Source organism: Callospermophilus lateralis, chromosome 2, assembly GCF_048772815.1.
Source record: "Callospermophilus lateralis isolate mCalLat2 chromosome 2, mCalLat2.hap1, whole genome shotgun sequence".
In the NCBI taxonomy this organism is placed as follows: Eukaryota; Metazoa; Chordata; class Mammalia; order Rodentia; family Sciuridae; genus Callospermophilus; species Callospermophilus lateralis.
In genome coordinates this window covers 199717567-199733374 of record NC_135306.1, presented here as the reverse complement: position 1 = coordinate 199733374, position 15808 = coordinate 199717567, and the positions used below count along the sequence as shown (strand labels likewise).

General features: G+C 38.0%; 1 protein-coding gene across 1 annotated transcript; it reads right to left on the bottom strand.

The window, feature by feature from the left end:
• Nucleotides 1–9134: 9134 nt before the first annotated feature.
• Nucleotides 9135–15588, bottom strand: Oosp4a (oocyte secreted protein family member 4A). The gene is made up of 5 exons (XM_076842921.1): nucleotides 15522–15588; nucleotides 13989–14167; nucleotides 10566–10663; nucleotides 10087–10218; nucleotides 9135–9183 (listed from the first exon to the last, which is right to left on the bottom strand). Exons 1-5 carry the CDS (start codon nucleotides 15586–15588, stop codon nucleotides 9135–9137), a joined length of 525 nt encoding a protein of 174 aa, XP_076699036.1.
• Between the last annotated feature and the right edge of the window lie 220 nt (nucleotides 15589–15808).

The following is a 15808-nucleotide window of genomic DNA, read 5'->3' as shown; positions in this document are numbered from 1 at the left end:
CTTGATATTGTCAATAAGAAAATTTGTCTCTTATCTGGTAACAAAAGATGGTTTCTTCCCTCCAATAGAAAACTTGGTTCTCCAATATGTACATATTACCCAGAGAGACACCAATGAACAATCACCTTTTCATCAGAAATGACATCCTTTTGAGAGCATTTCCAGCAGTAAATGTGACATAATTTAAGATTACTTTTTATATTATTCGCTTCTCCCTACCCAATGGGAGTTTTGAAATGTACCAGTTACTTCCGTTTCCTACAGTCCCAAAACTTTAGGTTTCACTAAGAAAACTCTGTACTAATTTCAATTTTTTTGCAACAGAGCACTCTGAATCCATGGTTCTCCAAGTTTCATCCCTGAACAAACAAACAACATCACCTAGGAACTTCTTAGAAATACAAATAATTAAGTACTCCCAGGCCTACTGTGTCAGACACTGAGTTTGACACCTGCTAACTTGTGTTCCGCGTGGGATGTGCCATTTGACAACCACTACTTTAAAGGATGCTTTAATACCTATTTTATCATATCCCTGTATCCCATCATGTATCCACAAATACACGTATATTTAGATGGCAATAGTCTTTCTTACAGACATTGTTCTCTCTTCTTTCCTCTTATTTGGCCCTGTCTTGAGTTTCTGCTGACCATAAAGCAACTGTTGGGTTTTTCTATGTAGACATCCCCAGGGCTCCAAGACAAATTAATTTTTAGTGGTGTGCTTCTGGTGAGAGGCTCAAGTGGGATCCAAAGAAAAAGAGGAGAAATTGGAGAGTGACACAGATCACTTTAAAGGGAAGAAAAGTGAGGCAGTAACTGGAAGAGGACACAGGATCAAGGAGCCAGAGTAGTGTCACAGATGTCCACACCAACGTGTGGAGCTTAACACAGAAATGTTGAACTTTCACTAGGGCATAAGACAGCTAAAAGCTGAGGCAATTCAAAGCTTGCACATTGGTTACGATGATGTTATAGGTCAGATCTCCCACAGGTCATTCAGAAGTCATCCAACTTTCACATAGAAAAGGGCCAGCCATAGAAAACATGGATCTAAACCAGGCCCAGCAGCACACTCCTGTAATCCCAGCTACTTGGAAGGCTGAGGCAGGAGGATTTCAAGTTTGAGGCCAGCCTTCGTATCTTAGCAAGAACCTGCCTCAGAATAAAACAGGACCAGCAATGTGCCTCAGTGGTAGAGTGCTTACCAACCAGAGACAAGGCCCTGGGTTCCATCCCCAGTGCCACAAAGAAAAAAATAAATAAAAATAGCCACTTGGAACAATGCATTGACTACTTTGATTTAAAAATTTTGTTTAGACTCAGATTATTTAAGCAAATTAATGTTAGCATGACATTCTGTGTAAATATAAGCTTGGAGAGAAGTGATTTACCCTGACATGCAATTAACTGCTCTGTCCAAACTTCATACCTTGTGGCCAGATACAGGAGGACCTAAACAACCTCCTTTCCTAGATACCTGGCCAGCTCTCCGGACTTATCAATTCACTAAAAGTATTTCAGCCTAGATAAGGGGACAAGCATCTCCAAGAAAAAGAAAATAAAAACTTTAAGGATGTTTCCAACAAAAACAAAGAAAACCAGCATGGAGCAAACTACCTGGCAGCCCTGAGATGTTAGCGGATGACATCAGAATTTAGTAAAAAACGCCAAGTCAAAAATACATAACAGAGCATCCCATTGTTTGAATTGAATCTGCCACCCTCCAGAATTCCCACTTTTTCTTACACTCAAAGCCATGAATCGACACAAAAAGCAGGAGGAGCACTCCTAGCACGCCAAAGACCTTCATCACTTCAGATTTCAAAGCAAGGTATCACCGAAAACAGGAGATTGAAAGGGGAGGACCTGCACAGGTGTTTATAAATCTCTGAGCTCCTCAGCTGTAATGATTTAGCATTCTGGTAAATTCTGAGAAACCCTCAGTACACAGCCAGCATTCCTCCTCACAGCTGAAGTCATTATCATCATCATTTAGAAAATTAGAGGGGAAATGTGAAAAAAAAAAAAGTGGCCTAGACAGCAAGTCCCCCACTCCATGTCTTCCGTGAGCTTACAGTGGTGCCTGGTATATGTGTTAACATTTGTCTGTTGGAATACTGTTAGGTGCAGGGCAGGCTGAACTAAGTTGTCTGCAGGGCAGGCTGAAAGAATATTAGCTGCAGGATAACCCAGGCACTCAAATCCCCCTCTGTCTGGTCCTTTATCACCTGTTTGGGTCAAGTCTGAACATTCAACCCCACTCAAAGCTGAACACTTGACCCCCACCCATCTGGGGCAACGGAAACTCACATCTGACCCCTGCCCCATTTGCCTGAAGGCAGAAGATGACACCCTTAGCAACTACTGTATGATCCAATCACTGTACACCAATGGGGCAGCTTGCAGACCCAAAGACCCCATTAGATTTTGGCTATAAAAACTCCCTTCTGCCGGGCCCTTCTTTCTCTCTCTCTCTCTCTCTCTCTCTCTCTCTCTCTCTCTCTCTCTCTCTCTCCTCCTCCTCCTCCTCCTCCTCCTCCTCCTCCTCCTCCTCCTCCTCCTCCTCCTCCTCCTCCTCCTCCTCCTCCTCCTCCTCTTTCTCACTGCTGCAATAAAGATTTCTTGTTCGCTCTGAGTGTTGTGGTTACTTTCCTTTCAAATATTAAAGGCAGGGTTTTGCAATATTATTTGAGGAGCTTCAAGCATATAATACAAAAGAATTATTTATGATTTGATTGAGAATTTTGTTCATCACAATCATTCTCGGTTCCTATAATTAATGTTTATTCCCCACAGCCAATGACCCTGAAGCAGTAAACTCGTCAATCTGGCCTTCCGACAAGCTCCAGGAGATTCTGATTCAGGTAAACAAAGTCACAAAAGTATGGTTTACGCTTTGAAAAAAATACTGCTTTCTGTTTTAATGTTGCTTTCCCCAAAGTACCTTATCATGAAGATGTACATTTCCAGTTTGTCCAAGAGAAAGAAGTTCTTGAGGAAAATTTTGGTCCAATAAAACCTAGTGATGCAAAACCCTGATTAAAGTATTGATGAGGGTGAAAAATCTAACCTGGCTCAATATTTTGGCAGAAACCACCTATTACAGAAGCCCCTTCTCAAGAGTTTAATGGGTTATCTCTAGAAGTTGCAAAGTATGTCATACTCATTATCTTAGCTTCTAAGTGCAGGATACTTGCTGATGAAAATTCTCAAAATCAGCTGCAAGAATCTGCAGCACAGTGTGTCGATGTAGCAAAAAACAATTAAAAAGATACGTGGTGGTTGTCAAAACCCTCAAATGGGGCCTGATAAGGCTGATTCTCTGCCTCTCTAGGGTCTAGGGCAGGTTCCTTAAGCTCGGCACTATTGACCTTTCAGGCTATTGAGTAACTTCTTTTTCTTCATGGTTAGTACCTTTTGAGTTTTCTTCTGTAAATCTTCCTTATGCTAAACTTATGAAGAAATGTTCTGCTATTCTCTTCTGAAATTTTTACAATTATTATTTATCATGTTTGGGTTCTTAATCCACAGGAATTAATTTTTCTGAATTTGATGTACAAATATTCAAGGGAATGTTCAAATATCCCAGTCCTATGTTTTAAAGTCTGTCTTTATGAAACTCTTTGTAGTCTGCTCATCATAAATCAAGCATCTACATATGTGTCTATTTCCAGACTCTGTTTTGTCTGTGGATTAGTTTTGTATTATACCAATAAATGCTATCTTGATTATTATCAATTTATTCATGTTATACAATAAGTTCCTTTCTATTTCTGTTTGAGTAGACTTGACCAGTTGCCATTCCATGTAAATTTTAAAATGAGCTTGACAAATTCCAATTTTTTAAAATTGGGATGGGGAATTAGAATCCATGTATAACCCATAAGTCTCACAAACTATGAACACGTTCTCTCTCCTGTCCATTTCCTGAGACCTTCTTCACCGAATAATTTTCTGTTTTGAGTTTAGAGTTCTTGTACATGTTTTCTTAGATTTACTCCCAAACATGAGATACTCTCATCCTAACATAATATTTTCTAACTGTTGCTGGAAAATTCCAGTTGCTTTTTGTAAATTGCTAACTCTTATAGTTCATCTACAAGGCGCTTTATACTTTTGTTTTGTTTTTTGTGACTTGTTGGTGATGCTTGATTTATTCATTATAAGAAGTTATTATGTACAAAATGAGCTGATGTTTGTTTCCAGGAGTTAAAAGCACTCTTTAAAAAATTAAATAAAAGTCAGGACATGGATTACACAGAGCTGTTTTTCTCATAAGCACTTAAGTGAACAAACACGCCACAAGGAAGCTCTCACGCGCACAACAGGATGCTCAGGACTGGACCACAGCTTCGCCCAGCAGACGCTCACCCTGGGTGGGAGTCTGCGCCTGGGCACAGAATTGGGTTCCTATTTACACCCAGGGGTACAGGAGGTGTAGAAGATTCACGTCCACGTTAGAATACCAACATCACTGTCTAACAGTAGACTGCCTCACAGCAGAGGCAGAACCCAAGTCGCAGAACTTGGGGTGACTGGAGGGCATCAGTGGACAGCATGGCCTGTCCCCACAGTGGCTGTGGGTACCTTGGTACCACAGGGCAGAAAGTGAGGAAACCAAGGCAGCAGCATCACTTGGACTTGACCCAGGGGACCAGAGGCCACGACCTACAACCAGCGTCCTTCTGCCCCAGGAGGCGGGCTGCAGGAGGTCATCAACAGCACTGGCCACTGGTCTGACCCTGACTGGGGCTTTATATTTTTTGTATACACAATTATTCCTCCATGAACAATACAGTTTTATTTCTATTTTATCTTTGGTTCCTCAATGTTGCCATGTACTCTACCTAAAGCCTATGAAATGGAATTAGATAAAGGTGGTAATCGTGGGAATTTTGTCTTATTCCTGATCTCAGAGGGAAAGTCACTAGCATTTCTCCATAAAAAGTATATCATCTTCTGCCTTCAGGCAAATGGAGCAGCGGTCAGATGGGGGTTTCCGTTGCCCCAGATGGGTGAGGGTCAAGTGTTCAACCTTGAGTTGAGTGTTCAGACTTGACGCAAACAGGTGATAAAGGACCAGCCTGGGTTATCCTGCAGCTAATATTCTTTCAGCCTGCCCTGCAGACAACTTAGTTCAGCCTGCCCTGCACCTAACAATATTCCAACAGACAAATGTTAACACATATACCAGGCACCATTGTAAGCTCACGGAAGACATGGATCGGGGGACTTGCTGTCTAGGCCAGTTTTTTTGGTATAGGGTATTTTATTTTATTTTTAATTTTTATTGTTGGTTGTTCAAAACATTACATAGTTCTTGACATATCATATTTCACACATTTGATTCAGGTGGGTTATGCGGTATAGGGTATTTTAGATTTTTTCCAAATTAAGGACGTTTCTTTGTGTTGTTTGTTCACCTTTATCACCAATGATGAATTTTGTCAAATATGTTCACTGCATCTACCGAGAAGACTCTTTCTTCCGTTAATCTGATACCATGAAGAAATACTAAAAATTTTTCCAATATTTAGTCCAAGTTTCATTATTGAGGTAAACCAAATTAGTTATGCATTATTTCTGTTTACATTTTTCTGGATGGGGTTTTCCAATATTTTGTTTAAAACTTAACAAACAAGAACTGGGGGTGTGGCTCAGTGGCAGAGCACTTGCCTGGCATGTCTGAGACACTGGGTTCAATTCTCAGCACCACATAAAAATTAATAAAGGCATTGTGTCCATCAACACATAAAAAATGTTAAGCTTAACAAAATTATATATATGTATATAAATTCATAAAAATGACCTGCTATCTTCTTCTCTAATTCCTTTTTTTTAAGAGAGAGACAGAGAGAGATAATTTTTTAGTATTTTTCAGTTCCCAGCGGACACAACATCTTTGTTTGTATGTGATGCTGAGGATCGAACCTGGGCCGCACGCATGCCAGGCGAGTGCGCTACCGCTTGAGCCACATCCCCAGCCCCTCTAAGTCCTCTTAATCAAGTTTTATTAACAAGATTGTCCTAGCTTCCTAAAGTTAGGTGATCATTATTTTCTCTGAATTTGCTTGAAGATTTTGATTTAGACTGAAACGATCATCTTCTTCAATGTTTGGAAGGATAAATGAAGCCATCTGAACCTGAAATCTGATTTATAAAAGGATTTTGAGAATTCATTTAATAGCTATAAGATTATTGTTTTTTAAAAAATGATTCCAGAATTGTCCTTTCAGTGATCGATGTATTGCAGAGCCTTTGTCAAATATCACATAACACTTCAGATTTACTGGAATAAAATTGCTCATGTTCTTTTATTATTTTCCTAGTGTGAAGATATCCCCTCTTTTTTTATATACTGGGGATTGAACCCAGGAAAACTTTACCACTAATCTACATCCCCATTTTGAGAGAAGGTCTTGCTAAGTTGCTAAAACTGGCCACAAATTTGGTATCCTCCTATCTCAGCTTCCCCAATTACTCAGATTATAGGTATGTGCCACTGTTCCTGGGCCCCTTTTTCATTCTTGGTACCGAAAGAAACACAGTTGGCTTTGTTAAGCTTTGTGGTTGGATTTCAGTACTATTAACCCATGTTCTTAATCATTGTTACAGAGTGGCCTATATTTTTGCTGGTCTTAGAATCTGCCTGGCCTCAGGTCCCTTATATCACAGAAATTATGAGGCAGAGCCCTACCCTTTTATTGACTGGTTAACTAAAGGAAGGATAGAAAATTAAAAAATAAATAAATATTTAACCAGGGGAACTAATAATCTCTGATTACAAAAGCTTCACCAGGTACTTGATAGTATATTGAGGCTGGGCCGGGTGGAGCACACATGTAATCCCAGCAGTTTGGGAGGCTGAGGCAGTAGGAATACAAGTTCAAGTGTAGCCTGGGTACTTTAGTGAGATATAAGGCAGGACAAGATGACTATGGTTAGGCTCCCTGAGAATTCCAGCTTGCTATGATTTAGTGTGCATTCAAGTCATGAACTCCCCGATTCAGCATATGTACTCAAGGTTTTAAATATCTGCTAATGAGCATGTGCTCACTTAGATAACCCTTGGCACTGGGCCTTCTTTGTTTGGCCTGCACATAACAAAGGCCTATGGAAAGACTCAGGGGGCTGCCGCCTTGGAATAAAACATGTCTACAGTCCCAACAGTGCCTTGCATCTCCTTTCAACTCCCAGAAACCCAAATTTTTCCCCCAGGATCTGAATCGATACAAAAGACTTTTCTTAAAAAAAAAAAAAAAAAAAAAAACCTGGGGGTGTAGCTCAGTGGTAGAATAACATAGGTTCAATACCATAAAAAGAAAAGAAATAAGAGGGAGTATGTGTAATTATGACCACCCCAGTTTATAATTTTTGTCAATTAATCTGTAATCCAAAGATTAGGAGTGAATCATTTTAAGAGAACCCGTGGAAGCATGTGAGTTTTATAAGATTTTTTCAAATGCTAGTAGTTAATCCACTACTTCTAAAGTAAAAGCATTTGGATAAAGAAGATTTACTTTAGGTGTGGAACAATAAATTGTAAAGAACATGAATGGAATTTTATGTCCTCTGTAAATTCTAGGCTTTTCATGAGTAAGATGGATGGAACTAATTTGTCAAACTGACTTGAAATTACTGACATAGAAAAACGAAAGCGATGCAGGGTAACAGAAAATACAGAAAAGATAGGAAAACTGAATAGTCTGTTTTCTGAATTAGGGGAAATACTTTAAGACATTGGTATAGGAAATAATTTTTGAACAGGATCCCAAAGGCACAGAAAACAAAGGTAAAAATAGACAAATGGGATTTTATTAAATTAAAAGGCTTCTGAATAACACATGAAACCAACAGCGTGGAGAAATATCCTATATTAATGGGAGAAGATATCTGACAACTCTACATCTATTAAAAGAATCCTATCCAGAATATATAAAGAATTCAAAGAATTAACAAAAAAGTAATCCACTTAAATAATGGGCAAATAAATAACCTGAATAGACACATCTCAAAAGAAGAAATCCTAATGGCCAGCTGGGCCCAGTGGTAGACACCTGTAATTCCAGCAATTTGGGAGGCTGAGGTAGGAAGAATGGAAATTTAAGGCCAGCCTTGGCAACTTAGCAAGACCCTGTCTCAAAACTTTAAAAAGCGGGGAGACCTGCAGGTATCTTCCAGTGATCAAGCAACCCTGGATTTGGGAAGAAAGGAGGGGGGAAAATGGGCTATATACACAATGGAATATTTATTCATAAAGAATGAAATCCTGTCATTTGCAGCAAAATGGTTGGAACAGATGGACATTACGTGAAATAAGCCAAACACAAAAAGATGAGTACCACATGTTCTCACTCATTTGTGGAAACTAAAAAAGTCGACCTGATGGTAGAATAGTGATTACTAGAGAGTGAGAAGGGAGAATGGGTGGATAAAGGAGGGCTGGGTTTGGATCAGTGCACAGTGTAGACATGTGTTAAAACAACATACTGAACCCATCAATATGTATAGTTAATACATGTTAATTTAATAAGCATTTATAAAAGGGAATTCTGATTTCATTTTATACATATCATTAGAAGGAAGTGAAAGGGGATTAACTGGAAAATTAGATTATGGATTCAATTGCCACCTAGAACAGATTATGATGAGCAAACCTGTTCATAAAAGGCAGTTGCTTCACACTTGAAAGTGCCCTGTGACTCTGGACTTCAGCTTTTTTTTCACAAAATAGAAATAACTATGAAAGGGGCTGGGGATATAGCTCAGTTGGCAGAGTGCTTGATTCACATGCACAAGGCCCTGGGTTCAATCCCCAGCACCACAAAAAAAAAAAAAAAAAGAAAAAAGAAAAGAAAAGAAAGAACTATTAAGAACGGCAAAACTTTATTTTTTAAAAATTGCCTTTGTTGCAAGTTTAAAAACTGGGAAGGCCATTTTTCCCACCTAAAGACTTCATAAATATGGCCAGTGTAGGAAGCATGTCATTTAAAAGGATCATGTTGAAAATGGTAAAAGAGGATTTCTATGGGCATTTAGCCAACTTGTCAGAGGTGGTGAGATCCTCAGGCAGCCTGAGCACCAAGGTTAGGTTACTTCACAGTCCAGCAATTACAGCTTGATTCCTACACTTAACAGAAGGGAATGTAGTTTTTAGGATCCAACAAGGGAAAAATGTCCCTGAAAAGGAAGGAAAAGAAACAGTCACAAAGTGCTGATGAGAAACTATTATAGGACCTCAGACCCACTGAGGCCCTCAGGCCTCACAGGGGAGGAGAAGCCAACTATTTGAAATCCCTGAAGCCATTACAATGTTCTGATGATTCAAGTATAATAGGTTATATATAAATATATATATATGTAGACACACACACACACACGAACAACAGTATATAAGTTCCTAATATATATAAGGTATATCATATAGTAGATCTATGTGCATATATACACTCATATATATAAAGATTATTATATTTTACATATAGTGATATAGAGAGAGAGAGAGATGAGGGAGAGAGAGAAATAAAGAACATGCTGTTATCTGGTAAGTTCTCAGTTAACCAGTGTTTATAAACTTTACATGGCCACCATATCTCAAGTTTTAAATCATGAGTGTCAGCTGATACATTGAAAAAAAAATAAAGGTCTGTTCTTCTGACATAACTAAAGTCCAAGGAATAATTCTTATGACTGATTTAAGAGGAGTGTTCTATTTTGACATTTAGTTCTTCTAGAAAATAAAGCTGATTAAGAGTTAGCAAACATATCAGTTACCATCTTCATGGAAATTCACAATCCTATTCCATATTTATGTTATAGATGCCAAAGATTTTATATTTGCAGACATAGATTGATAATACAAAATGGCTCTCAAGGTTGCAATTATAAATGTTTGCTTGAAAGAATGAGAGATGTTAATGAAGCATATACCTAATAACCATAAGAATACATGATTTCAACAATCCTGAACTAAAATCTCCTGAGTATTTGGTATGCAGAGTATGGTGTATGTCATCATTTAACAAACTATTACCTATTTTCACAAATGTAGACCCTTATGGCACTAATTCAAAATACTCTCACCTAGATAATGTTCTCGGAAGGATTTCCAAGGGTTCGACTTCACATGACAGTGAGCATTTCTGTCCCACTGGCCTTCTGGATTCACGACTATTATTACCTCGTGTTTTCATCACCAAATTTATTGGAAACTTTCTGAACAAAATAAAAAACAAATATACAGATTTGAGCACTGTTTTAATTAAATTTTTGGAGACAAGGAACATCTCAGAAATGGAAAGTTTGACCACAGAACCTCTCTAGTATCATCTCTTTGTTGATTGTAGATCAGCCATATACCAACTGACGGAGTATCATCTATTTATTGACAGAATCAACTGATGTTTTTTTAGATCTACTCACTTAACTAAGCAGAATTCTATAGATCAAATCAGGCCCAATGCTCAACTTCAGTGTACTGTGCAATAATTTTACTCTGATCAGACCTGGGTGACCAAAGACAATGTCAGATAACCTTAATCTCAGTGATCTACTACACTTACCTTTGAATGTAGCATGATATTGGGATTTGGCCAATGAAATCTAAATGCACCGGATCATATGTGATTGAACTTTCAATGAGGATTGCTAATGGGTATTCCTAAAGGTATAAAGAATATAACTTCAGTTTTTTTAATTATATCTCACTTTAATGGTTTCAAATTCAATTTTTAAAATGCAGCATATGAAAAACAAGGTAATCATCATGTTTATCTTATGATATAAAGTAGACATAAGTACAAGATAAAATAGAACAGAAGAAATAAGTGACAAAATATGTTTGTAGCAGACATTAATAGTTCCCAGCATAATATATGCCTAATATTTTAGTTAATATGTATTTATCTAATTGTTTTTCTTCAATAGAAAACACATAATTTATATATTTCTTATACGTCCATTTATCTGATGCTCTGCCTTTTAGTTACAGATATTTGAGATAAATGTATTTTACTATCTATTCACTTTCAAGAGGTCAAACAACCATCAAGTGATCTCATATTGTTATACAAACTATATAAGATGATAAACAAATATAATTCTGTCTACAGAAAAAAAAAATAGTTCCTGGCATAGTCTAAGGAATTAATTTGTTTGACAGCGAGTCTGCATAGACAAATTTGCTCATCACATTTTTTTTTTAAAGAGAGAGTGAGAGAATTTTAATATTTATTTTTTAGTTCTCGGCGGACACAACATCTTTGTATGTACGTGGTGCTGAGGATCAAACCCGGGCCGCACACATGCCAGGCGAGCACGCTATCGCTTGAGCCACATCCCCAGCCCTGCTCATCAAATTTTAAGAATCTGACTGAGGCAGACCTAAGTTACTGAGGGTGACTTCTAGTTAAATATTTGAAAACTGGAGCTGGAGATGTGGCTCAAGCGGTAGCGTGCTCGCCTGGCATGCATGCGGCCCGGGTTGGATCCTCAGCACCACATACAAACAAAGATGTTGTGTCCACCGAGAACTAAAAAAAATTAACATTAAAAAAATTCACTCTCTCTCTCTCTAAAAAAATATTTGAAAACTTACATCCTGCCTATTCTCAAAATAGAGATAATATAAACCAGGAGTTGGTGAATGTTTTCTAAAGTCTTTGCAGACCATACTGTATATCAGTATACCCATTCTTCTGCCTTTGTTAGCATGAAAGCAGACATACATAATAACTAAATGAAAGTGACTTTGTTCCAGTAAAACTTACTCTACAGGGCTGGGATTGTGGCTCAGCAGTAGAGCACTCGCCTGGCACCTGCAAGGCACTGGGTTGAATCCAAAAGCAAATAAAATGTCCATGTTAAAAACTTTTAGTGTTGAACATTAAGCAGGAAATGTTGATTATACATTAAGGAAGTTCATTTTAACCTGGAGTTCTCACAAACAGGAATATGTGAGTCCTGGGGTCTTGTGATACAATAAATAGGAAGATAATAGAATACAAGTCACATTATCGAATACCTGTTCCTCCTCCTGCTCTTACAACTTCATATCTTTTCCTTTCTCTGAATTTCCTTCCCCCTGCCCCAGGGAGTTTCTCCCTTCCTGGGTGACAACTGGAAATCTCAGCACCTATCTGCTTAAAAATTACCTATCTATGGTATCAGTGAGAAAGAGAGTCTTCTCCAAGATGTTCCAGCAAATATCCTAGAAAGGTTCCAGGTGAGCTAACATGATTTTCTGAAGTGAAAATTGGCATGGACTCTTCATTTGTTTCCCAAACATTTGAGTTCCTACATTTTACTAACCAACAATTACACTTGGTAATTGAATCCGCCATGTGCCAAGTTGAGTGCTTACCGTGTGCTGAGCATTGTTTTAGGTACTAAGGAAGAGAAGCCAAGAAATGATGGGGCCATGCACCCAAAGCCAAGAATAGAATCAGTCCCCCCAAAATCATTTATATCAGGAGTGGTGCACGTGTGGTTCCAAAAGGGAAAAACAAACTGTCATTACCAGTCACAGCCACAAGTTTACATAAAGGAGGAAAATTAAAGTTTCCTCATTTCAGAAAAGACTGATTCTTCTCATCAAGCAATACAGGGGAAATATAACCTGATAGAACCTATGTGTCAGTTGAAAAAATTTTAAGTCAACAACAACAAAAGAAGAGGGGATTGAAGAACTGTTCCAAAGTAAATGTTTCCTTCAGGTTAGATTTTATCACAGAGAACATAAAATCATTCTAGCTGAGGCAAGAGAGGAGGTAAAGGAATACATAGTTTTTAAAAATTACAAGTTCTGTATTTCTCTCCTACTGTGGAAAGAATATAGATTGAGAGAGAGGAAAAAAATCAATTGACAATTAAGTCTCAACAGCTCAGTTTTAGCCAGTAGCTTGTGATCCTAAAATAATTGAAGAATATATTATTTGCTCTTAGATGGAGAGGAAAGGAGGAGGGACAGGAAAGGGGAAGAAATGTAGAATGAATTTGACAAAATTATGCTTTATGCATGTATAAATATAACACAGTGAATTCTACCTTTAAGTATAGCTATAAAGCACCAATCAAAAATAAATGAGTGGGGCTGGGGCTGTAGCTCAGTGGCAGAGCACTTGTCTTGCACGGATGAGGCACTGGGTTCAATCCTCAGTACCACATTAAAAAAAATAAAATAAAAACATGCTGTCCATCTACCAAAAAAAAAAATTTTTTAATGAGTAGAGGGGACTGGGGTTGTGGGTCAGTGGTAGAGCACTTGCCTGGCATGTCTGAGGCACTGGCTTTGAGTCTCAGCACCACATAAAATAAATGAATAAAATACAGGCCCATCAACAACTAAAAAATATATATTAAAAAAATAAAATTAAAATAAATGAGTGGAAGGTAGACCAATAGAGTAGAAGAAAGGGAATAGGGAGGGGGGAGGGAGGAGGAGAAGGAGGAACAGAAGAATGGGTCTAGTGATATATACAATAGGAGTGGGAGACCAGGAAGATAATTCATTTTGTGTGTGCTTTATAATTATAATCATTAATTATTTGATTTTTTATAAATTATATTTTTATAAACAACATCAAATAATTAATTAAGTCCACAAAATCATTTATATCAGGAGTGGTGCAGGTGTGGTTCCAAAAGGGAAAAACCAAACTGTCATTACCAGTCACAGACACAAGTTTACATAAAGGAGGAAAATTAAAGTTTTCTCATTTCAGAAAAGACTGAATCTTCAGGAAAAGCAAGAATTTTAAAAGATATTGCATTTAAGCAAAAAACAGGGTCTAAAATAATTCTATTTAAGGAATATTAATCCTGTAGAATGCCTTCAGCCTGTGTAGTGTGATGTCTGCCTTTAGATATTTTTCAGGGATTCACTAAGCATGATAATTCTCTTTAGACACAGTCTTAATAACTCTGTTAACATGGTCCAAGAAAGGTATCCAAATTGTTTTTAAAAATAAATAAACAAATGCCCTTACATAAACCCTGATGCCACAAAAAGCTAGAAGATAAAGGAACTGGAAGAAGTCCTCCTCGACTATGTTCACAGGGCAGCCATACCCAAGGTAGAGCTCATTTGACTGAGGTTGCAGGTCATTTATTATAGGTGTTCGTCTAACTTTGACCAGGAGCCAGGAAGCAGAACAGGTGACAGTCACTGTTGAAAGAAAATAACAAAAAGGGGAAAATATTATATAACATGTGTGTCCCCCAACAACAGCTTGGGAAATTTTCAGCCTGTTCAACTTGGTAGAATTCTCAACTACAGAGTGAAAATGTTTTCTATTTGTATAGTTTCCCATTGTAAGATATTGGATCAAACACTTCATCTCTGTGACTCGGTTTCTTCATCAGAATATGGAAAAATCTTAGGAGAGTTATTTCCTAAGATGTTCTAAGCCAAAGAGCCCCCCTCCCCCTGGTTTTTAAGAACGCATTCAAATTTTACCAGTAGGTCTCATGAATATGTTTTTGAAATATTTCCCAATGTAACAGATCTAAACCTGAAATAGGAAGAGATTTTATAATTGGTTGCACACAAGTGAAAATTTATCATGTGCTCCTATTTAAATTTTTCAGTTACAATGTTTGAGCCTGCTAATATCACCTGCCTGATAACTAGATGAAACCAAAAGATTCTAAAATCGTGAAGTGCAATGGTACATGCCAGTAATCCCAGTGACTGGGGAAGCTGAGGCAGGAAGATGGCAAGTCTGAGGTCAGCTTGGGGAACTTAGCAACACCCTATCACAAAATAAAAAGGACTCCAGATATAGCTCAATGGTAGAGCCCTGGGTTTCATACACACACACACACACACACACACACACACACACATACAATAAAATAAAATAAATAAATCCCAAGTTGAACAAAGAATTCTAAGATAAATAATATTTCAGTTACCTCAATAACTTTTATGATTGCTAACAAATTTTGGTCTGAGTCATACTTATTGTGTCTCTGTGATTCAAGTTATTATCTCATACTTACAGATGAATAAACTTATGCCCTTACATAACTGCTAAGTGGCAGAGCAGAATTAAAACCAATGCAAAATCTATTCAGAGTCTCAACTCTAAAAAGGAATCATTTACAGCTGAAAACAGCTGACTACTCTGTGACCAAACTTCCTAACACATGGCTACAACATGCAGACCTAAGGAATTTTCTCTCCAGGGGACCTGGCAATCTCTCCTGATTTTGCCAGTCAGTGCAAGTATTTTATATTCTGCACAGAGACTAGCCAGTCTCTAGACAAAAGAAATTATGAACCTGGAAATTTTTTGAAAGTGTGGAGAAAAATATCTTGAGATCAGCTCAGGGGATAGATTCTAAAGGAAGAACTGTGCTGAAGATGGATGATCAAAACCCCAGCTTACTGCAACCTAGCAGTGTTTTAGCAACTGATCACCAGATGACACAAAACAAAACCCAAAAGTCAACAGTATGCTTTAAAAGCACCCCCACTGCTTGAAATGGCCACCTCTGGAATTCTCTCGGTTACTTACAATCAGCAAGACCCTTAACAGACACAAAAAGCATAAGAAGCCCTCCTAGCACGCCTGAGAGCTTCATTGTCACTTCAAGTCTCAGTCCCAGGTATTGCAACAAGCAAGAAACCAAGGTAGGCGGGCCTCTGGCGGGTTTATAAACCTCTTGCCTCCTCAGCTGTGAGTGATGATTTACCATTCTGGAAGACACCAAGAAGCCCTTAACATAGTCTTGGCCTTTTCTCCTGGGAACCAAAATTACAGTTATAAATCAGAAAATCAGGGAAGAGAATATAAAAGTGATC

Coding starts and splice junctions, on each gene's coding strand:
- Oosp4a (XM_076842921.1), bottom strand. CDS start 15,588: ATGAAGCTCTCAGGCGTGCTAGGAGGGCTTCTTATGCTTTTTGTGTCT. Junction 10,219..10,565: donor ATATCATGCTACATTCAAAG/GTAAGTGTAGTA, acceptor TATTTTGTTCAG/AAAGTTTCCAATAAATTTGG. Junction 9,184..10,086: donor CTTCCGAGAACATTATCTAG/GTGAGAGTATTT, acceptor CTTCCTTTTCAG/GGACATTTTTCCCTTGTTGG.